This window comes from Suillus fuscotomentosus (genome assembly GCF_016647785.1).
Source record: "Suillus fuscotomentosus strain FC203 chromosome Unknown F5891scaffold_95, whole genome shotgun sequence".
NCBI lineage: Eukaryota > Fungi > Basidiomycota > Agaricomycetes > Boletales > Suillaceae > Suillus > Suillus fuscotomentosus.
Genome location: NW_024539607.1, coordinates 109598 through 131897, shown reverse-complemented (window position 1 = coordinate 131897; position 22300 = coordinate 109598). Strand labels below are relative to the sequence as shown.

The 22300-nt window shown below is 47.3% G+C and overlaps 6 protein-coding genes across 6 annotated transcripts; 3 read left to right on the top strand and 3 right to left on the bottom strand.

Moving 5' to 3' along the window:
* Positions 1 to 1388: 1388 nt before the first annotated feature.
* On the top strand, positions 1389 to 3296 carry F5891DRAFT_1196220 (uncharacterized protein; the record flags this gene model as incomplete). Its single annotated transcript, XM_041368267.1, has 2 exons — positions 1389 to 1676; positions 1737 to 3296. The coding sequence occupies 2 exons, from the start codon at positions 1389 to 1391 to the stop codon at positions 3294 to 3296; spliced, it is 1848 nt and encodes a 615-aa protein (XP_041219170.1).
* Positions 3297 to 8089: 4793 nt separating this feature from the next.
* On the bottom strand, positions 8090 to 8371 carry F5891DRAFT_962720 (uncharacterized protein; the record flags this gene model as incomplete). Its single annotated transcript, XM_041375935.1, has 1 exon — positions 8090 to 8371. A coding segment is annotated over one exon (282 nt), but the record flags the coding sequence as incomplete, so codon positions are not given.
* A 231-nt stretch (positions 8372 to 8602) lies between these two features.
* On the bottom strand, positions 8603 to 9107 carry F5891DRAFT_962721 (uncharacterized protein; the record flags this gene model as incomplete). The annotated part of the gene is made up of 2 exons (XM_041375936.1): positions 8603 to 8842; positions 8901 to 9107. The coding sequence occupies 2 exons, from the start codon at positions 9105 to 9107 to the stop codon at positions 8603 to 8605; spliced, it is 447 nt and encodes a 148-aa protein (XP_041219168.1).
* A 2778-nt stretch (positions 9108 to 11885) lies between these two features.
* On the top strand, positions 11886 to 12509 carry F5891DRAFT_962722 (uncharacterized protein; the record flags this gene model as incomplete). Its single annotated transcript, XM_041375937.1, has 1 exon — positions 11886 to 12509. A coding segment is annotated over one exon (624 nt), but the record flags the coding sequence as incomplete, so codon positions are not given.
* Positions 12510 to 12691: 182 nt separating this feature from the next.
* F5891DRAFT_962728 (ATPase) lies at positions 12692 to 13216 on the top strand (the record flags this gene model as incomplete). The annotated part of the gene is made up of 3 exons (XM_041375938.1): positions 12692 to 12885; positions 12915 to 13016; positions 13069 to 13216. Coding segments are annotated over 3 exons (444 nt in total), but the record flags the coding sequence as incomplete, so codon positions are not given.
* A 6275-nt stretch (positions 13217 to 19491) lies between these two features.
* F5891DRAFT_985735 (uncharacterized protein) lies at positions 19492 to 21547 on the bottom strand (the record flags this gene model as incomplete). The annotated part of the gene is made up of 10 exons (XM_041377644.1): positions 19492 to 19541; positions 20013 to 20129; positions 20179 to 20301; positions 20355 to 20477; positions 20565 to 20654; positions 20711 to 20850; positions 20906 to 21056; positions 21115 to 21225; positions 21262 to 21298; positions 21470 to 21547. 10 exons carry the CDS (start codon positions 21545 to 21547, stop codon positions 19492 to 19494), a joined length of 1020 nt encoding a protein of 339 aa, XP_041219165.1.
* Between the last annotated feature and the right edge of the window lie 753 nt (positions 21548 to 22300).

Genomic DNA, 22300 nt, shown 5'->3' with positions numbered 1-22300 from the left:
TTGACAACTGATCTCATCCTTGATGCGAGCCGGAAGTCCATTATAGAACTGACAGCGCAACACTCTGTCGCCCCAACCTCGAACTTGGGAAGCTAGCTGCTGGAAATCTACAACATACTTGTTGATGCGCTACCCATCGCGCATATAGAGCTGTTCCAGCTGCATTTCCGCATCTCCAACCGGGTCATGAGGTCCGAAGTTAGTTTGAAGTTCTAACATGAACTCGGAGTAGTCATCCATCCAGTCCGGACGATCCGCTAGATCATCTGGAAGGAGGTCCGGCTCAAACCATTCGAGGGCTATGCCCTTCAGGTATGATTGCGCGAAGTTGACTTTAGTCCGGCTGGTACGGAAAGATTTTGGCTTAGCTTGAAAGTTAAGCTCACATTGGACAAAGAACGCCCGGAGCTTCTGGGGCTCAGTGCCATCGAAGGTATCCGGTTCTCGTATTTTGACTTTAGGGTCACCGGATCCGGAGGATTGGCGGTTGTTAAGCACCAGATTATTGATAGCTTGGGATAGCCGGAGGAAGACTAAGTCCTGCGGACCTAGGCCTTCATGTTCATCATCTTCCGGGTCTTCTGGATCATCATCCGGATCACCCACACCATCTCTGGGTGGGTTACCACCCAGAGGATACTCATCATTGGAATCGTTGTGCGGAAGATTTCTGGCGGGTGTGGGTGTAGGGGTAGTCGGATGTGGATGGTTCATGAGTTGCGAAATACTGGAGGCAGCGCCTTGCGCACTAGCACGGCGCTGAGAGAAACTGAGGAAAGCATCGACTATGGGAGTAGAGTCCCATCGGGCGGTTACTAAACCCGCCGCATTGAGAACAGTCTGTACCCGTGTAGGTGCCATAATGATGTAAGTATACTCGGTAAGGTGTGAGTTCGAATATACTGTTAAGAACATTGTAGTAGGAGGGTTTGGCCTCAGGGGCATCAGCCAGGGGTGTCAGAGGTCCAGTAGTCCATAGATAGAGCCATGGTCTCATAGGGTTAGGTCTTCAGACTTCTACCACCAGCTGTTGCTTGGTTGGTTTGCCAGTCTCCTTGCTAGTCAGGTGTGGCCCTCTCCACCTGGTGACTAGAGTGAGCATCGTTCTTGCTGGTCCTGCTTTTTTCTGCTTGTCTGCGCACTCTCTCAGCTGTCTATCCTACTCGATTCCTATCAGCTTCAGCTCGTTTTCTCGTAGTCACACTGCTGAGCACGCTCCGTTCACTTTACTATTGGTCTGCAATCTGGATTTTACGTGTCATTTGAACCTTTGTCCATAGCACCTCCTAGAACCCAGCACCTGGATCTTGTTTACATTGGATTTGCGTTTCTCGGAGCTTCGCACCTTAATTTCAAATTATCTAGTGTTTTTTGACCACTTCTAGACTATGGGCGCTGAAAGTATTCCCGCGTTTCACGGAGACACGCTAATTGCTTCTACTTGGCTTGAAGACTATCTCAAGAACTCGGACTTTCTGCCACAAACGCAACAGTTTCATTTTTTCAAGTCGAAGTTCAAAGACGAAGCCTTACGATGGCTAAATACATTGCCGCTACCTCAACGGTCGAACTTCGCAGCTCTCGTTGAAGCCTTCAAACGAGATTTTATCATCAAGCCAGCAGCCGAACGCAAGCAACGGGAGAAGAAACTCCGGAAACGGCAACAGCACCTTGATGTGCAGCTTAATTCGCCCTGGGCATGACCCAGCCTATGGGTAGTTCTAGACTCCATGCAGACCACTGCGTCACCATCAGTGCCTTCGCCTTCTGCACCATTCGTTGCATCTCCTGTCCCAGCCATCAACGAAACACCCGCAAACGACTCTGTCGCACCTGCCACTAAACCACCACCGGCAACTTCGCATTCGGCAGCACTCGCTGCAACCTCCACGCCAAGTCCAACGACACATGGCTCAATGCCACCCTTTATGCCAGCAGACGCGTGCAACCAGCACCAACCAGCACCTAGTATGCGACACGCGGACTCGCCAGTGTCGAGCGTCCGCGCCCAGAGCATGCCAGCAAATGCTGGCGTGGCTCGAATGCACACGGAGAACACCAAGGCGAAGAGAGAAGGAGGAGAGAAGGAACGGGAGGAGGAGGGAAACATCCTGTCAGTAAGTCGCCGTCTTGACTGTACCCCCATCCCCTGCAACAAAGACGCGACACCTGACACGCCCTGTACTCGTGCCACCACGACACCATCTTCCATTTTGACGTCATCCCCTTCGACTTTGAGCGCACGCGACCCAACACTCGACCAACAATGTCCTACCTCGTACCACCACTCGCCGGCACCATGTGCAAACGCCGAGCCCACGCCAGCAAATGCTGGTGTGGCTCAAACGAATACAGAAAGCAACCGGCAGCAGCAGGAGCAGTTGGGAGGAGGAAGTGGACGAACAAGCAGAAGGCAGGAAGAAGTGGGGAAGTTGGAAGCAGGAGACAGTTTGCAGGACACGGTGAGCACACAGACACGCGTCAACACGTGTCCACCAGTGGTACCAAGTCCAGCGCGACCTCTCACGCACGTTCCAACCAGCAGCAAGCACCCAGTACCACGGACGCACAATTCGCTGGACACCACAACACCACTAATGCCATCCGCGCCACCATTGCCAAAGACCACCACGCCGCGTCCAACGTCACCAACACCGTGTGCGAATGCCCAGCACGTGCCAGCAAATGCTGGCACGACTCGAACGAACGCGGACGATGCCCAACGACAGGAGGAGAGAGAACGAGAGAGAACAAAAGATGGACGAAGGAAGAATGGAGAAGGAAGAGGAGGAGAGGAGGAGGATGATTTGCAGGGAGATGGAAGAATCTATGAGGAGGTGAGCAACCTCATTCCTGGCCTCGCTGTCGAACGGCCCAGCACCATGCAACCACCCTTGAACACGACATCACCCACGCCAGTACCACCCACACCTCCCAAGCAACACCGGCACCACTCGACGTCGAGCACTCGCGTCAACGACACGTCAGCAACAGCCAACAGCGAGGACTCACGAGCGCATGCCATCAATGACCAGACACGCTCGCAACATGCAAGCTGGGCTGATGAGGTCGACGACACCATCTTCTCGCCACAGCACACGCGTCCGAAACGCGATTTTTTGGGTCTTCGCTCGTCGAACGCTGATCCCTGGGCTAGCCTCCGAAAGCACCAGCGTCATTCAACGACTCGACCACCACCATGCACCCATGCTATGTATTCTAATTCATTTTTTTTCAATGTACCTTATACTCGTTCTCGTTCTCATTGGCATGATTCACGCTTAAGTTTGTCATGATATCCGGTTCATTTTGACACTGTTCCATTTAATCCTCATCCTCAGCCACCTACATACTTTACTACTTATAGATTTCGTACCTTGCCTTTTCGTTCACCATTTTTGTCACCATTTAGTACCCCATCCACGTCTCGCTGGCTCTCTCCATCGCGACCCAGGAGTGTCGCATTTTTTTTTGGGGGGGGTATCTGTAGTAGGAGGGTTTGGCCTCAGGGGCATCAGCCAGGGGTGTCAGAGGTCCAGTAGTCCATAGATAGAGCCATGTTCTCGTAGGGTTAGGTCTTCAGACTTCTACCACCAGCTGTTGCTTGGTTAGTTTGCCAGCCTCCTTGCTAGTCAGGTGTGGCCCTCTCCAATGTGCTCAAGGGTCAAATCTGAAGGGCTTGGCTTCAGCTCGTGCGCTGTGCCCCTTACCCGAGTACGTGCACCTAACTTCTGAAGGCTGTTGAACGATATCCAAAGGTTACCGGACGATGTCCGGAGGGTGTCAGGCGATGTCCGGAGTCCGATGTCCGATGCGTGGGAATTCCGGCAGACGTTCAGGAACAAGAGATAAGACTAATCCAGACGAAGTCCGAACTAGAAAGGAAACAGTGGAGGACTACCAAAGGTAGAGGCGGAGGTGACAAGTTGATAGGAATCAATCCTAAGACGAGCGGAGGTCGACGAGAGGATAACTCAAGTCGGGCGGAGGAAGGAATGAGCAGAGTCTAAGATAATATTCGAACTAAGGATGTACATAGTTTCTACAGGGTTTATATACTACTAAAATGCAAAGTCCGAAGCTATACAAAGCGGTGGACGGAGTGTATAGAAAAGTCAAACACTAGTCTATCGGAAAATAGTAAATGAACCCGGAGATTAGATCAAAGGAAAATAAAGGGTGGAAATGAAACGAGGTACGGAAAATGATATAGTCTAACCGGAGTAGGAACGTACAAAGGGATAAGGCACGGAAGTTAGATGCGGGTCAGATCCAGACATAGATAGACGTCAGCTGGATCCAGATATCCGGAAATGATATGTGTGATAGGTCCAGGTCCGGAACACAGGTATGACAGTCTCATCATTGTCGTCTTCATCGGAGATCTGCGCCTTGCAAATTAACTTCTTGAGTCCGCTAGCTTTGCCTTTCTTGACAAGTGAAGGTTGCAACATGGATGCTGCCTGGCCCAATTCAAGATAGCGAGCCTCAAACTACATGACTTGTAAGTGATTGTAAGCTGGTGAATAACTTTGTCCAACATACCACTCGTTCCACGCAAGCAAGAACTTCGTCTTGCAAATCCTCGGGCCAGTTCTTCTTAAAGTACAATATTTTACCCGTCGGATCAAGCACTGCATGGAACATGAGCATCACGGATACATGGTAAATGAAACAAGGAGAACATACACATAGTCAGGACATAGGCCGGGGAGTCAGTGGTCTTCTCATAATACTTGTCGAGCTTTTGTGCAGCGGCATGCAATGCTGGCGCAAATGTAAATATTTGGACTGTTCTGCACGTGAAGTCCAAGCTCGATGGAGAGTCTCGAGCACAGGGATAGCAAGATGTAGTGTAGTAGTTGATTCTGACGAAAAGGCCTGCTGGGCAACGTCTGCATACTGAAATATTAAATCAGTGGCAGCACAATATCAAATGACGAAGGTAACATACCAATAATAGATCAGCAAATTTACCAACACGGGTCCATTCAGTTGACGCCAATGTAAGGAAATCAATCTTGGCCCGTTTGGTCAAGTCTTGCTCTTGTAGACCCATCTTGTACACAAATACATTGACATGCTGTTGTCAGAAATCAGACATTGCATTATTGGACACTGCAGGCTACACTCACCTCTTTATTGCTCTCCGCACAGTTGACCATCACATAGGTTGAGGACCAATGAACCTTCATATCCAGAAGGAGTTGTGTAGGGTGCGAGACACTGTTACGCACTCAAATAGATCTGCTATGCAGAGCCCTAAGAGGGGCGTCGTCTGCTAGCGTTCGTGACGTAACCGGAAGGGTCCGGTGTAGCGACTGAGACTGGCGACGTCGAGTCGGCAGATATCAGAGACGTGCGTGTCACGTGACTTCTAAGACGGATGTCCTATAAGTCACTGATGTTCTCAAGGTAAGGACAGTCTTGTCCGAACGATGAGTAGTCGATCGAGGTAGACTTAGGCGCGATGAGCACCTAAGAAAAGATACTAGAGACTGAAGCTGAGGGGGCTTCAGAGAGAAGTATGTTCCAGGGAAGATTGAGTAGATTCAAGTTAGGGAATCTAGTACAGAGTGACCGACTACTTATACTAAGTGGAAAGGGTTAAGGGCAAGGCTACCGTACTGTAGGTAAGGGTAAAGGGGAAACGGAAAGGGTATAGGTACGCTGGCAGCAGAGCCTGATTGGTGATGTGAGGTCGAATGCGGAATGAGACCGAGAAACGTTGGAACGAGCCAACAGTAAATGATACAATGCGCAGCCCGCATGAGTCAAAGGAAAGATAAGACGAGATAAGGAAAGCCACATTGGTGGCACGAGTCAGAACGAGTCATAGCCCGAAGGCACGTGCGCACGTTGGTGTGATAGGAGGGAGACGAGGGACGGGAACGGTCCCGAGGATCCGGTCAACGGATAGTCGGTAGAGAAGTGCGAGCCGGAGGAGTACGAGGGCGAGGATGATGGGGAAAAATGATAGGGGGGCCATGTAGCCGATGTTACTTGTAACAGACACCAGCCTATGATTGCTCCTTTGAACAATTCAGTAAAATGTAATGCGTGAAGAGACATCAATCACCTTTACGCATATCAAACATATGAGTCCGATCTCGTCATGATTATGATGCTTGGTGGTATCCGGCTCATGAGCATGGGGGTTGTGAGGCTCGTAGTGCGGAGCTTTGCTGTATGTACTGATCAGTACTTGGGTGGCGAGATTAATCACATGAGCGAGACAGCTGAACACTACATGAGCACATATCAACTGCAAAACAAATGTCTTACTTGATCCTTTGTTCATAGCAAGGGAACTCCTTTTTGTGTCGTGCTTCATAGAGTTGAGCAAACTCCTCGAGCATTGTGCCATTGTTAGAGGCATTATCACAAGTGATATGGCCCAACTATATATCATGATTAGACTGAGCCAAGCAGAATGCAAAGATGACATGCCTTATGTGTGATACCGACACGATCTAAAACTTTGAACAGTGTGCCACTGAGACGCTTCCCATTGTGTGCATTGTTGAGCTGGGTAAAGCCAAGAAGTGTGCTTTCGCACTCCCATTGCATCGTCGACTTCTCTTCAATCCAGTGGCCAGTGACAGCGAAATATCCATCAGTGTTGGTGGCTTGCCATGCGTCGCAAGTGATATTGATTGCTCCACTAACAGCAGTGCTCTGTGTTGGCAGATGAGATGTGGTAAAGCACACGCTGGATTCATCTCCTGGAACTTTGGATGTTCGAGGGCTTAGATGGGCTAGATGAAGGCATGTCAATGGTCATACTATTAGATCAAGCAAAGCATACATACTTGTGAGAGGGCGTGTGATACTCGCATAGTCCTTGATCCAATTGCAGATGGTTCCAACAGTCCCTAAGAATCCTCGGACTTCAGTCCTGGAGGTGCAATAAGGCCAGTTCCAAATCTTCGATACTTTAGACTCGTCCGGTACACGGCCTTTGTAAATACACTTTTGTCCAACCACGATAACTTTGGGGACACAGATAAACAACTTTTTGGCAGAGACTGTGGCACCTGCACGTTTGAGTCAATGCAGAACACGATTAACGTCCAAGTAGTGGTCCCAAACGAAGTGTTATATCATGGGATTGATGGGATGGAGTTCACAAGTACCGTCTGTGAGCTCTTATTGAGTGTGTGCACCAAGGACATTGATGTTGTCTTGAAAGTTTGGGGCCATCTCGACTTCGTGCTGGAGGATGAAAGCTACCTCATTCTGGAATACTGCAGGAGAGTCCATCCACCCTTGGGGAAGCACGGTAAGACGAAGAGTGCCGAGAGGTGTCTGGAAGGTTGTGATATCTCGTGATTCTTCTGCAAGAGCCCGGTGATCGAAGCCTACAAATAAGTCCATCATTGTATAGATACCTTGCCCTGCTGATTGCTTAGCAAAATGCTCAACATATGGAAGAGTTGCAGCATCTTTGATAGTGACTGAATTAAGCTGCTGGAGGTCATGTACGATGTGGACTGCTCCACTCTTCTTTGCGACACAAAACCAATGAGACTGGTAGGATAAGTTAGATGGCTCATAGACACCTGAGGCGATCTTCGATTGGATGAGCTTGATGACCTCGTCCTTAATTCCTGGTGGAATGGGGGGTTGGTGATGTGCCCATGGTGTGTGTTCGATGGTGGGGATGATTACAGGAGGAAAATACTCGTCTTTGAAACGGCCCTTCTCCAATTCGTCCCAGGCAAGAGCCAACTCATTATTCATAAGCACTTGTGCCGTGAGTTTCTGTTCTTCAGGCCAGAGGAACTCATTGCAAAATACTCCCAGTTTGTTCATGGGTTCTTGGGTGAGGCGTTTTCTAGGAATGAAGTCAGGTGGAATTGGAGACACGGCTGGAAGTGTTAGAAGGGGATCCTTGGGAATATGTCAGATGATGCGGGCATGGGCTGGCATGGTTGTCGCGACTGGCTTAACCTTGTTAGCAACCTACAATATATGTGTCTTGTTTTATCATAGTCAAAGCAACTTTGCAGAAGATGTTCTGCAAGCGACGTAGCAGTGAGGACATGAACTGGAGGGTGACGAAAGGGCTTATCAGCAAGTGCTGTGGCTAAGGCGACTGAAAGAGCAGAGTTGCGAGTAGTTTTGATGTGAGAGGTACACAACCATGAACTATTGATTGAACCAAGAAGCATTCAGCAGAGGCCCTGGGCTTTGCCTTGACCTGCCAAAAATTGAAATCTTTGTCCTTCCATGGATGAGCACCAACCACTTGATCATACAGGAGAGTGAGTGTGATAGGATAATTGATGTCCCCAACTGTGCAGGTAAAGATCAACAACAGCTTGGTGAAGATGGAACCAGCTTCCATTTGCAGGATGACACAATTGTATCAAGGCAATCCATGAAACATTGGATTGCATTGGAGACTTGCCAGTCAACAAGCAACTCATAGCTGACTTTAAGGAATCTAAACTCAGTAATCTGAGAAAAAGTGCAATACTATTAGTGATGTCATTTGAGGGTTGTAGATGCTCAATGCACCATGTCACCAGCAGCAAGTTAGACACATCTTCCACTTGGAAATGGTATATTGTTGGCAGCAAATGCGTGGTTCAAAAATTCATTCAATTTGATCAAAAACTAGATTGCCCATGTTACCTGCTTTGATGTCTGCAAATGATTTACTCACCTGCCATGAACCAAGACTAAAGTGCTGTGCATCAGTTGGATTAGTCTGTTCGACCTCATTGGCCTCCAACAGATCAGGTAGATCTGATGAGCCTATATTCTGTGTGTTGAGGCAGTCCATCTTGCTGTGAATATATTCTGCAATTAGGCTGTCATGGTTGTACCGAAGAATCTTTAAATTTGTTTGTCAGCACTAAGTTCACATATATGCAGTTTAAGAAGCCACTTACCTGTTCAGCAAAATTCTTGAAGTTTATATGATCCTGATAGGCATCCTTCAGCAGGCTGTGCATCTTTTCATTCAACTTTGTGTTGTAGTTTTGGGTGACACCTTTTGCCTCAATGTCGTCAAAGACATGAGCCGAAAGATGTTTCTTGGGGAAATTCCATGGCTTCTCTGAGAGGTCTGCTGTATCTTTGATGTATGTCTGACTCATAGTTCTGAATCAATGGTGTCGATTTACAATATACACAATAAAACTTACATCCATCAATTCAGTGAGCTCTGACAATGCATTTCAGCCATCCCTGATGGTGTCTTTGGTGCGAACCTCTAACAAAGCATATGTGTTAAATTCTACATAGCTCCAAATATAGCAAAGCAGGAGATAGGCCTGTGGATCCAGATCATGCTTACAGCTCTTTTCATAAAGGATGGCAGTGGCATGATTTTTTCATTCAATTAGGAAATGTTAGACTTAGAGAAATTTTGCCTGTTATAAACTATCTTCTCCTGAAAATCATTATCATTATGCCATTTACACCTATTCCTGCCTCAAAAAAAGCACAAGGGTCTCCTAGAGTATGACAGCGACTTTGATTCCAATGGCCCTGACGAGGATAATACTCTGATCTAGAGACTTTCAGATGAAGAGGGACCTGACTCTGATGGTGCTGACAGTGAAGATGACAAGCTCGTAGTGATGGACAGGTCCGGTTCTCCAGGAAATTAGGAGAACCATGGACCGGACCATCGGTTCAGTTCTCCTAGTAAGCAGAACCGTGGACCGGACCATCGGTTCGGTCCAAAAATGGTCTGGTTCTGGTTCAAAACGAGAACTGGACCATCCAAACTAATAAAAATTCGTCAAGAAAAATTATATTGAAACACGCCCAACAACAGATGCATCATGTAATACTAAATGCTACTAGACCAGTTCACCATCCTCATCATGGGGTGGTGAGGGAGAGCAGCGAGCGTCGAGCAGAGGCAGCGAGGGAGAGCCAGAGGCAGCGAGGGAGAGCAGCGAGTGGAGGCAGCGAGGGAGACCTGTGCAGCGCGAGCAGCAAGCGACTGAGGGTAGAAATACCAGCAAGCAAGATCAGCGAGCCAAAGCAGGGAGTGAGGGAGACCAGCGAAGGAGAACATGCATGGCGCAAGCAGTGAGCGAAAGCAGCGAGCAAGGGAGAACAACCAGGAGGGAGACCAACAAGGAGGGAGACCAGCGAGTATAAAGAACAAAATGTTTGTGGAACATCATTAGCAATTAACAGATAATAGAATATTGATCACGCACCTTATTGAACAGCTCGTTAATGTATACCTCGACTCCTACCAAGTCCCACTATTAATGAACATAGTAGCTGCATGAAGTCAGAAGAGTGTACTAGTAGCTATATTAGCATGAAAAACACACCTAGAAAATGTTGAACATGCAAGTTGAACCAAAATGCGGAACTTCAGACCAAACTTGAAATGACTTTGGTCGGACCATAACAGTCAGACGTCACTGATATTATATATGCGAAAGGCCAGTACACTTGGAGTTCACTGCAATTGAATCAGTATGTAGGTTAATTATTGTATGTTAGATGAAATTCACATACGTGTGCTAGAATTTGGAGTGATCATCGAGATGGTTCAAGTTGAGACTCAGGATGACTGTGAATGGGAGCTATTGGGTTTGATTAAAGAAGTCCTTGCGGTAAGCACCAGTCACTGGCATCATGTTGCATGCGCTGCTTTTAGATTGATCCTCACAGGCTGCGGCAGAAATCCAGGTGGCTTTTTTGGCTGAGTATTACCCTACCTTCTCCAGTTTTTGGACCACCCCTCTACCATGAATAGAGATTGTATGCAGCCCTTTCTCCAGATGGAAAGGTGCTAGTCACTGCTTGCCAAGACAAAAATTTGTAAGAATAGGACATTCAAGCCATTCTCAAAGAAGTTGGGCTTGAGAACCTGTCTATTCCTACATCAGTAAACTACAATCTTCTGTACAGCTCTGCACAGAACCATCCAGTAATAGAGTAAAGTAAATAGACCAAAATAAAATCACATTTTGGACAATTAAAATGACAAAGGCAGGATTTGAAACGGCAAGTAATTACAAAAATAGCAGAATACATTAACTACAACACTACAGTGGCTCAAACATTATTGAAACAGGATACTCCATATACCAATGTTACTCAAGCCTCATAATGTTGTCAGAAGTGAAAAATAGGTCTTTCTTTGGTGAATCATTACACCCTTAGTTTAGAGCAAAGCTTATTGATAAAGCTTATCAAAATCCATATATTTCAATAAGAGCAAATTGTACAACTTGAATATTATTGAGGCTTGAGCGGCATTGGTATATATATCATCGTGTTTCAATAATGTCTGAGCTACTATGGTTTATTGGTTAATGTGTCTTGTTACTTTGATAGTGAGCACAGCAGTTCAAATCCTGCCTTTGCCATTTTAATTGCCCAAATGCTATTTTGTTTTGGTCTATTAAGCCTAACTTTTCTGTGATGCAACAAGCTTGAGGGCAACCAGCGAGTATCCTGTGCAGCGCGCCGTCCAGCATCTATTTATTTACAAAGGGTTTCCTTCTTACTCACAGACTCGCACTCCCTGACAGAAGTGCAGACATCTGCACTTCACTCGCTACCCACACAAGAGCTGTCCTCCTCGTCATAGCGCGCTCAGTTGAACCTGCTTCACCATTCCACCATAACATCCTCATCTATCCTCACTCTGCCGCATGAAATTTGAATTGACCACCGCTCATCCAGAAACGCGCACTCGGACCCACCACTCTTCAGCGACTCAAAGGCATAACCACAGGCCGGAGAAAACTTTTGAGGCTCATCAAGAGGATTTTATCATCCATCAGCTAAATGCTGCGGCCTGGGGCAGAAAGGTATGTACTGACTTTCTTTCGCATACCGTTTCCCTGATGCAATCCAAAGGAAAGATTGCTCTCGCTAGCGGTGACACTTGACACTCCCTTTTCCCAGATGCCTTTCAGCCAAACATGACTTTTGCTTTCGACTCCTTCAACATCGAAGACCTTCACAACGTGGACCGGGGCGTCATCGATAATCTTTTACCTTTGATGCGGTATCATCAGCACTCGTGGCGTTTCGCCATTGGTTTAGGCTACGACCATGTAGGTCGCGGAGTCAGTCCAGACCATCCCATCCTCAGAGAAACACTCGAGCAGATGAACACTCTTTTGCACAATGTCATTGCATCCATGGACGATGATACCCTCACAACTCTTGAGGATCAAGAAATGGACAAGACGGGTAATCATGGCGGTGATAAAGTCCTAGAGGCAATGTCAGCTATCTGGATATATGGCAAGGTCCCTCTCTCCCTTCCCGATTCCACAATTCCAGAGGCCATTCTACCAATCATCACATTCCCAGAAGCTACGGTCCCCCATAGCCATGTAGACCTGGTGCCAACTACTTCCTTGCTCCTTGGTCTTCCCATCCCATTCAATAATCTCAGAACCATCATTCCAGAACTTTTCAGCTGGGATTCCGACGGTTCATCTTTGCAGAAAGCCGTGGTTGACATTTTCTACGCTATCCCTCTCCGTGAAAGCAAGTCAGACTGGTGAAGCTATGGTCTGGGTTCAGTCGCGGTGAGCTGTCGTAAGCCGACGTGCCTGGGCAACACTACACGCTGATGGACTTTGACTGCGTCCTGCAGTTCCAGAAGATCTTTCGGGGACGTCTCAAGGTTCGTGGCCTCTAAAAATCTAGAGTGGCACATTCATATTGCGTTTTCTCTTCCTTGACCCAGGAGTCCGTCAAACTCTCGCTAACACATCCGGAGCTATATGAGGAGATGGGAATTAAGGCCATCCTTTACGGGGTTGCCAGAACAGGAAAAACCCTCTTTGCCAAGGCAGTCACAAAGCAAACATCCGCAACATTCTTGTGCATGGTCGGTTCTGAGCTTATTCAGAAGTATCTTGATGATGGTCCAAGCTTGTTCGCTTCCAAGCTTGTTCGCTTCCAAGCTTGTTCGCTTCCAAGCTTGTTCGCGCACCCTTTTGCGTAGCTGAAGGACATGCCCCAAGTATTGTCTTCATAGACGAAATCGACGCTATAGGTACCAAACGGTAAACGATGTGTTTCACTTTTCATTTACGAACACTGACGCTATCTTTGAAGGTATGATTCAACATCAGGTGGCGACCATGAAATTCAGAGAACAATCTTTGAACTACTTAACCAGCTTGATGGCTTCGACACTCGTGGCTACATCAAGGTTATCATGGCCACAAATAAGATTGAGACGCTAGATCCCGCACTTATCTGACCAGATCGTATAGACTGACAGATTGAATTCCCACTGCCATTGCCGAAAAGTACCTTGGACCACAGGCGAAGGAAGCATCAGGGCTGAAGGACGCTGATGTTCTTGTCAGGCCCTTCACTGTAGAAAGCAACGTACGGAGTTTGAAACTTTGAAGAAGCATGTTGACAAGGTGGGACTTGCGCCAGTGTATCGTTTGCATTGCTCATGGGGTGCTGTAGATATTCCGAAAGGCTGCATTGAAGCTCATCCTCGACCTTGGCTAACTCATCTTCCATGAACCACACCTGCCCCATCTAGTCAGATGCTCAACCCAAGGTGCGGATGCATTTTCCGTGCAAGGTCTTCACTGATGTGACTAACCTTGCTTAGTTAGGTCACATACTACAAGGGTGCCTACAGACAGCCCCCTTGCATCCTCGGGGGAGGCGCAGTTGTAGCCATCAGATTTGTAGATGTGGTTGTGTTTTGTGCTCGGGGTACGTTTTTGTCTCCGCCTGCCATAACCCAGTGAACAACTCTGACCGCTCCCAGGATAGACTCCCTACCAGGATCGCCTCACCCTCAAAGCCCCCAACACAGATCAGATACTTGGCCTCGGTGTACTCCTACCAACCCAACCACCGATGCACTCTTCTCCTGCAGAACAGGAACAAGGAGAAGAAGCTGGGCACGAAGATGTATTCATACCAATAGCGGGGGTCCTCATGCGTGCTAGCGTGGATTTTGGGAGGGTCAAAACATTCGATGAGGCGTAAGGTGCTGCATTAGCTAGCAGTAAAGATAGAAAATCACATGAACTATCTAGGATCTCGACCAACCTGGCCTCTTACTAGACACACTATGTTCCTTCACCATCTCCAGGTCGCCAGTGTTGATTGAAGTGATGTGTTTTTGGATTTCGACTTGTTCATAGTTAGTGAAACCACATACGCAGGTATATTTGAAGTCCCTCTGGCGATATATGCGAACTGGGTTTCTTGACCATGGAAATGTAACCGTAAAGCCAAAGGTGTGCCACTGGGGAAAGTTTGTTTCCCTTTTCTTTTGCTCAAGGAAATGATTCCTCAACGATGTGTCAATGTCATCAATATAATCATCGCACTGGGGACAGTACACCTTTTTAACTGCCAGTGGGATATTGCCATGCTAGATATGGAATAGCAGTAAGCAAATTATCCTAGTGCAGATTCTAGTGGAATACATTACCAGGGGAGCGGGGGACAGGCTGGTACTAGGACCATTTCTGGGTCTCTTTGAAGGACGTTCAGACTCTTCCATAGAAACTGAGTTGTTGATCTTGTGGACGTTAGTTAAATTTTAATATAAGATATTGCTAGCTTACCTCCGATTCCCAAGAAGTCTGGTTGGTATCAGCAAATGTCCGTTTTGTGGCCAGTCCTGTAGCCATGCTAAAGGAGTTGCTAGGAGGAAGGGAAGACCTAGTAGCAGGCACACCACCGCTAGAGGGAAGCGATTGATGTGAAGCTGTGCTGGGGAGGACTTCTGGTGTCATTTGAGTCTGAGACATCCAGGCTGATGCGAGAGTCTTGATAGATGATTCCTTCTTCTGCGTAAAGGCTTCCTGCAGTAAGAGAGCCTCAGCTTCATCTGGGGGGTTCTTCTTGAAGCCTAGTAATTCATGCCACAGATCGCTAAATGACATCGTTCGGTGAACAAGTGGATTTGTCATTTGTGGATGATCTTGATGACCTCGGGCATACATGCGGTTACCAGTTTCTGCAGTATGTCCTAGTTGTGCATGCAGAATATCGCTGGAGGCATTGTCAAGGAACTCTGAGATGTGGTAATGCTCAGCAATTCCTGGAAGTACGTGCCTCAGGGCATTCATTCCTAGACTGACATTGCCAGGAAGATGTTTGGCAGATAGGCGCTGAAGAATGCTTGAAAGACGACGAGATGTCCATCGCTGACCCTTACTAGAGAGGAAGTAGCACTGATAGTGGGCGTCCTCCCCAAGCAACAGTACTGCTCTGACTGCCCAAGCTTCGATGGTAGCGACTGATGCCTGAAATCTTCGAAGAACAAATTCCATGGGTCGAGGTAAAAAATGTAAGGTCAATTTGTCGTTGCCAGTGTTGCGAGATGATTTGTTGTAATCCCCAATGCATGCCAAGCGTTGAAACAAATACATGAAGTTTCGCCTTCTGAAACTAGTGTCGACTAGTTTCAACCGAATCTCTTCAGAGCCACGTTTCGGCATTCCAGAAATCTGGTGGAACAGAAAGTAGAAATGCTCCTTGAAAGCATCAATATCCTCTAGGTATTCTTCCCATGCTGCTGCGTCAGGCAGAAGCTCGCCGTCTGGACCCTGGCTGAAATATTTGTTACGAAGGGTATCGTCGTTCATAACAACCTTAATGGGAATCCAACACGCATCCATTTCTGACACCAAGACCCCTGCTCCCATGACCTGCACATGAGGCATATCCACGATGTCTTTGGGATTCTTGAGGGGTTGGAGCATAGCGTCACTGGCACCAAACAGGAGTCGCTGGTGGAGTATGGTGACCATGTCCCTATAGACGGCATGATACATTTTGATAACGGATATGACCGACAACCTTTTCCCATCAAACACAAATTCTGGACTGTGAGCCGCAGTAAATTGAAGGCGAGGGAGAGATATATGGCTTCGGCATAAGTTATAACATAGCCTGGTGTATCGGCGAACTGAACAAAATGGAGTTCCGGTCCCAGGTTTGATCCACTTTTGCATAGTGTCTATGAATGCCCTGAAATTAAAAACCATCAATGATTGGACTTGTCTCATAGTTTGGTACATACTGGTATGGATCCGGCAACTTGATGACCTGGGTCAACATAGAAAATAAGGCTGCATACACCACTTTAGCAAGGTGGCTAGATATCAAATGAGGAGGCATGAAGCGGCCGTAAGTGTTGATGCTGATAGACATGGCAAATGCGTCTACTAGTGAATGGAGAGGACCCAGCTGTCCGCCATCAACTTGAGTAGTGAATATGGCCAGGACCATCTGATGATACGCCTGCAGAAGAGATTTTTGGGATAATTGAGAGTCTGGCCTTTGAAAGCAGTCTCTTAACTTCTTGGCGAACCTAAGGAGAGTGGGATGCAGAACCACCGGATAATTGGACCTAAGGCCATCATCCTCTACTGCCATAGTGGTTAAGGGCATGACTGATCCATCATCTCTAGATGAGGTGTTCCCTGACCACCTGTCAGTGTCATCACTATTATCAGCATTTTCTCTATCCTCACCTTTGTAACCTTCATCTAGATCATTACTCTCATCCCAGTCACCATGCACATCAGATTCCTCATCCTCGTCAGGTTCATCAAAGTCATCAACCTCATCCTCCTGGTCCTCATCCTGCTGGTCCTCGTCCTCGTCCTGCTCATCCTGCTCATCCTCATCCTCCTCTTCCTCATCCTCCTCGTCCTGCTCATCATCATCATCATCCTCCTCGTCATCATTCTCATCCATGAGATTGCTGTCCATACCAGTTTGCGGAAGCATGAGAGCACGTAGTACCATTAGTACAAGTCTATCACAATAGTGGCCGTATGCGGCTACAGACTCTGTTTCCTGCAATACCTGAAATGGCCGGCTTCCACCAGTGTAAGTAAAGTGTAGGATATGAAACACCTCTGAATACATACAAGCGAGTGCGCCAAGATGTCAGCGCTTCCAGGACCCGGGGATCCACTCCAGATACAGAACGTATGGATGACAAATACTTTTTTCCCAACCCTTTCACCCGAGAAAACCAAGGAGGGTCACCCTCCTGAGTATTAGCTTCGGACATCCGCCTCAATTCCGTCATAGAAAAACCTTCCATAGCGTCCGCCCATCCTGTGTTGACTAGAAATGGCGCCAGGTCATCAGGTCCAGAACCAACGGTTGTCCGGGCATCTACAAATGCTCCATTCATATATTCAGCTGGGAGCGATGAATAGAAAGCTACAAATGGATTATTTGGGCCAGCATTTCGCAGAATTGGATGTACCACGAAGTAATGTTTTCCCTGGAAGAGGCACTGCACTGGAACGGACGGATCCTCCCTGGAGATATAGGGCGCTTTGCCAGGGTGTGACCGATGGCCATGAGTTTTAATGCTGGCCATAACTTTTGCTGCGTAAGAGCAATGTTGGCATTTAAAGCCTGGTTCGTGGTCACGCAACCAAGGTAGGGGCGGTAAAAATCGTGCAGGTAAGACTGGTAGTGGGTCGCAAGATGCCACAGCCTGGAGCCTCTTGCTGGCTTCCATTACAGCTTCCTCAAGCTGCGACTTCTGGAATGAGCGTGGCAGAAGTTTTTTGTGATTCCTCCAGACATGCCCCGCAATGTGGTCTGAAAAGATAGCGCACCGACAACGGCTGCATACCATAAGCTTGAGGTTGGGTTGAAACGTGATCATGAGCCTCAACGTATCAAATTCTGGGATGTTCACCACACAACAGAGATCATCACTGCTATCCATTGAACCTTCTGCGCCCAGCATGTCAGGCTCAGCATGCGTCCGTTCTGCAGCTGGTACTGGTGGGAGTGAGGCTTTTGGGTCTCCGCTGTGTTGGGGTGGCGGCACACATGAATGGGAGGGAGGGAGGCAGCCTGTCGTGCCATGTGGCAGTTGTGAGGGTGGGTGTAAGTGGGCTCGGCGCATAGATAGCTCATCCTCAGCACCTGTATGGGAACCTTCTGTACCATTGGGCAGGCGGCTGGGCACCTCAGCTGGTATAAACGCCTGGGTCTTCTCCATGGACGCTTCAGTTGGGTCTGTGCTGGGGGATCCTTGGTTCAGGACATTTGCCAAGCAGGCAGTTGTAGAGCCCGCACTGCCAGATCTGTCATTTGGCGTGCAAACAGATAGGTCAAGGTTTTCTGCCGCATCATTTTTGGGCTGTGCAGGCAAGCTCCCCGATGGAAGCAACTGAGCCTCACGGCTTGTTATATACTGGCCCATCGCACCATCAGAGGGGCTGCTGGATGGTGCAGCCTCGACGACAGCCTGCGAAGCAACACATGTATCGTAAACACATGTAGCACAAATAGGACTGAGAAAATACGCACTGATGGCTGATGGGAAGCTTGAAGCCCTGGGGCAGTCAAAAAGTTATTGCTGATATATTGTCCCAAGTCAGGAGGCGAGAGGGAGAGGGCTTCTTTATAGATGCTGCTGGGTGTTGCACCGTCCTCAGGTCCGCAACATTTAGCAGAGCGACAATGTTCACGAACTCGGTCGATAGATCCTGAATAGCGACAATTTCTGTAAAGAAATGCGCAGCAGTGCACGCCATTGAGAACTGGAATTGGCCAATCACCATCCGAATGTTTCTTTGGTGACAACAGGCACAGCTTCCTGTGAGTGTTTCGGGGATGCTTCGACTCTTTGTATGGTATGTCAGTATTGCAATAGGTACAGGTCCATGTCAGCATGGTGGATGAAATTTGGGATAAACAGTAGAGCTGCTAGGAAGGGAATGCGTTCAAAAGAGCCAAACCAATATTATAATTAAAAGTGAAATTTGGCATGTGGATGCCGGCACTCACACCGCCTTGGCCCTTGGATCAGATGGTCTCACGCAAGAGGCTAGTGAATTGCCACATCAGGATGATCGTTAAGGCTAGCTGCTGCACCGAGAAGAAATGTGTCATGCAGTGATGGGAGATCTGGGGAAAATATTGATGTCAACTACTCCCTATTCCTTTTGGCCATGGAATAGGGAGGTTTTGGACCTGCTGGCGACCTCTGCCATGGACTGAAAGATGACATAATCCTGAACTTCTATTCCTGCAGATGCGGCTGCCAAGTCTGAATTCCAAGGCAGAGCTAAGTATGTATGATTGTGAATATTCTGACTGTTTTCCGGTTGGAATGTGCGCCAGGATGGAATGTCGGGCCTGATGCTGAAGGAATGAAATGGACCGGAGGCTTGACGACGTGAGTCATCTTCGAGAATCCCTGTATTTTATCTGAGGCAGCCGATGCAGACACCCTGTATTCCCGTGTGTATTCACAATATTCACCCCTCGCCACACGAAGGAAAGGGTATCGCAGTTGATAAAAATGCAATCCTAAGGGCTGTGCGGATATGGTTCTGGGGTGAATACATGTATTACCCTTGGTTTTAGTGTCATTGGCTTTCGTTATCCGTCAGCATATTCGAGTTTGCTCCAGATTTATTATGGAACATGGGAAGAGGCCTGCCACCTGCCCAATAGAAGTCAAATGTAAGGCGAGTCTGTTGGATGGAGAAGTGATATTGCAGTAAGCTATATACATGCGTTCGAAGGAGTAACGTGGTAATAGGCTGGAGTAGCTGCTAGATACGAAAAACAATGGTATTCATGGGATAGACAGTCAGATTCGAGCACTGGAAAGCACGGACTGCTCGACTTGATGTGATGGGATACATTCTGGAAGCTGCAAAGACAAGAGTCGGACGCATGTATGCACTGCAGATGTACATACTGTTAAGGACAGCGGGTATGACAATACAGGTGAGTGCATCACGGTGATGGAGGCGTGGGCACGAACAGCCTTAGATGTCCTGGGCATCTATTAAAATGAGGCAAGCAGTGAAGCACCATAAAACGCACCATACACCCTCCGCAGCTTAGAGAAAGACATAATCCCTCCAAAGTTTAGCCTTGTCCGTATTCCATACCATCAACATCCAGTAAAATGTCGAAGGCCATTATGATCACCACTCCTCTGCGATGGTTCAAAGGCCATGAAGGACGCATAATTGTGTTGAGGAAGATTCCATGATGACATCGGGTGAAAAACTGACCGAAGTCGAGGATACGAGAGAATGCGTAAGCCGCAAGCAAACAGTTCTTCCGGTGTTTTAAACGATTGATCAATGTCACAGCGACACCTTCCTCAATTGCTTTAAGTCGTATGTATGCTGAAAAAAGCTAAGCAGCAGAAGAGATGTTATCATATAAGAAACTCACGGTGCCGGAGAATTGACAACATCGTGAGAATAGCCCCACTACTTGTTTCGTGCTTTCGACTTTTCATCAGCGACACCAATTTCTCAATGAATCCTCTTTGAATCAAGTCAGTCTGGACGTCAACTGGAGGTCTGCTAGTCAGGCGCTATATATGAATGCAAATGCATATGTCGTACTATGGCTCGCAAGTTGGCCGAGGATTTGGATAGCAGGATCCTCAGTTAAGCGATGTTCCAACATGTCGACCAAAAGTGCGATAAAACCACATCCTGGGTCGAATAAACGATCACGGAAGATGTCTGTATCATACTATGAGCTCATCAGTCTCATGACAGCGACATGCGAAACTTACCGTGTCTTGCATACGCACATATAACATTGCCCACCGGTGGTGAGATGTAAAAGTTGTGTTGCTTCAAATGTTTGATAAGCGTAAACGAGAAAATAATCGGGCCAGATTAGAGAAGGAATAGAACCTATAATAGGACAGTAACATGTAAGAATGTGCATGAATGAGAAGGAGGTTACTTACCGAATGACTCATCATCGTGATCGAGTAGCTCATCCCACAACGTTTGGAGCTTCCCTATGACCTCTCCGCTGCCTAGCATTCGGCCATGCTCATAGGATTCCCTGATTTCAACTGATAGTACAGGTGAGGCATGTGATGATCTATAAACCGAACATCAGTTCTCGCATCGTGCAGGATAGTCTGTGAGGACTTTACAGGGTTATGGTATCCTCCCACGCTACAGATTCATCAGATGATAAGACGCTGATGGCCGATTTCCAACGTCTCCGGGAGTTAGGGTTGATGGATACATAGATGTCAGCTGGAATGCGCCCCGAAGGAACTTTAAAATTCTTTCCGCTGATGACTGTAGATAGACGGTAAGGGTCAAGAAAGAGACACGAAGGCAATATAGAGTGACTCACTTCCAAGTTTGATGTATCGGCTTTCCAAGCTACCAAACATAACCGTGCGATGAAGAAAAATGACGAGGATCGAGGATGGGTCAATTGAATGGATAGGAGGGGAAGACGATCCTAGCAGGAGCACGAAGAAGACCGGTCAACGATAACCTTCACTTTGATGGCGGCGCCAGGGCTGTGCGAGATTCTGGGGAGGTTGTAGTTGGGTGTGTTGAGTAGGTCACTAGGTTACTGCGTCAAGGGCGTGGCAGGAAAAGTGGTGCCGGTGATTCTGTGAAAGGGTGGGTATCAACATTGTCGACGACGAGGAAAAAAGAAAGACAGTCAGCAAGCCAAGAATTTATAATATCAAACTAACATCACCGCCGACGTCCTTGGGGCCTTTACCAGGACTAAAATGACCGGCTGCTCGGACTTTTTGCCAACCCGGAGTCATAACAGGGTGCTCGACACTCCTTGGAAGGATGGTGCCAAATCAAGGAGGGACGGCATCGGGAAATATCAGCTGCCAATAATTATGATAATCAGGCCACCCAAACTAAAATGCGATCATTCGGAATGTGATTAAAGGGTTCAAGAATCGAGGGGTAACTCACATGCGAGGGCGATGACCAAGTAGGAGGGTAAGAGGCATGAGATCTTTCATATGATTCGACTTTCCTTCCCTAAAACGAGTTAACGCTTGATGGGACTGACATGTGGTGAAAGGGAGACCGAGATGATTAATAGGTTCATCAGTGAACCGGTGAAGAAAGTAGAAAGCCATATATCACAATATATAGTACACAATCGCACACATCAGCATAATTCTGCCATCGGTCATTACATTATCATGTTTGACCTTGTAGAGGAAAGAAGCGTTTTTCATTTTCTTATATCTGCTTCCGATGTCAAAGCTACTCAGGAAAAACCTCCTTCTCAAATTGGATGAAATGCGATCCAACTTGCACAAATCTGCAAGAATTTGACGATTTGGCAATCTGTCCAATTATTTTAATCCCTTTCAAATTTTCGTAAATAGGATCTCAATTCACGACAATACTAGCACATTATTTTCAGGCAGCTTTTCCAATTCAATTAAATGATATCAAGCAAATTCCATTAAATTTTAAATCTGACATAAACAGCGAACATCTATCTATCTATTATAGATGAGAGCAAGTGAGAGATATGTTGTTGTGTCGTCGTT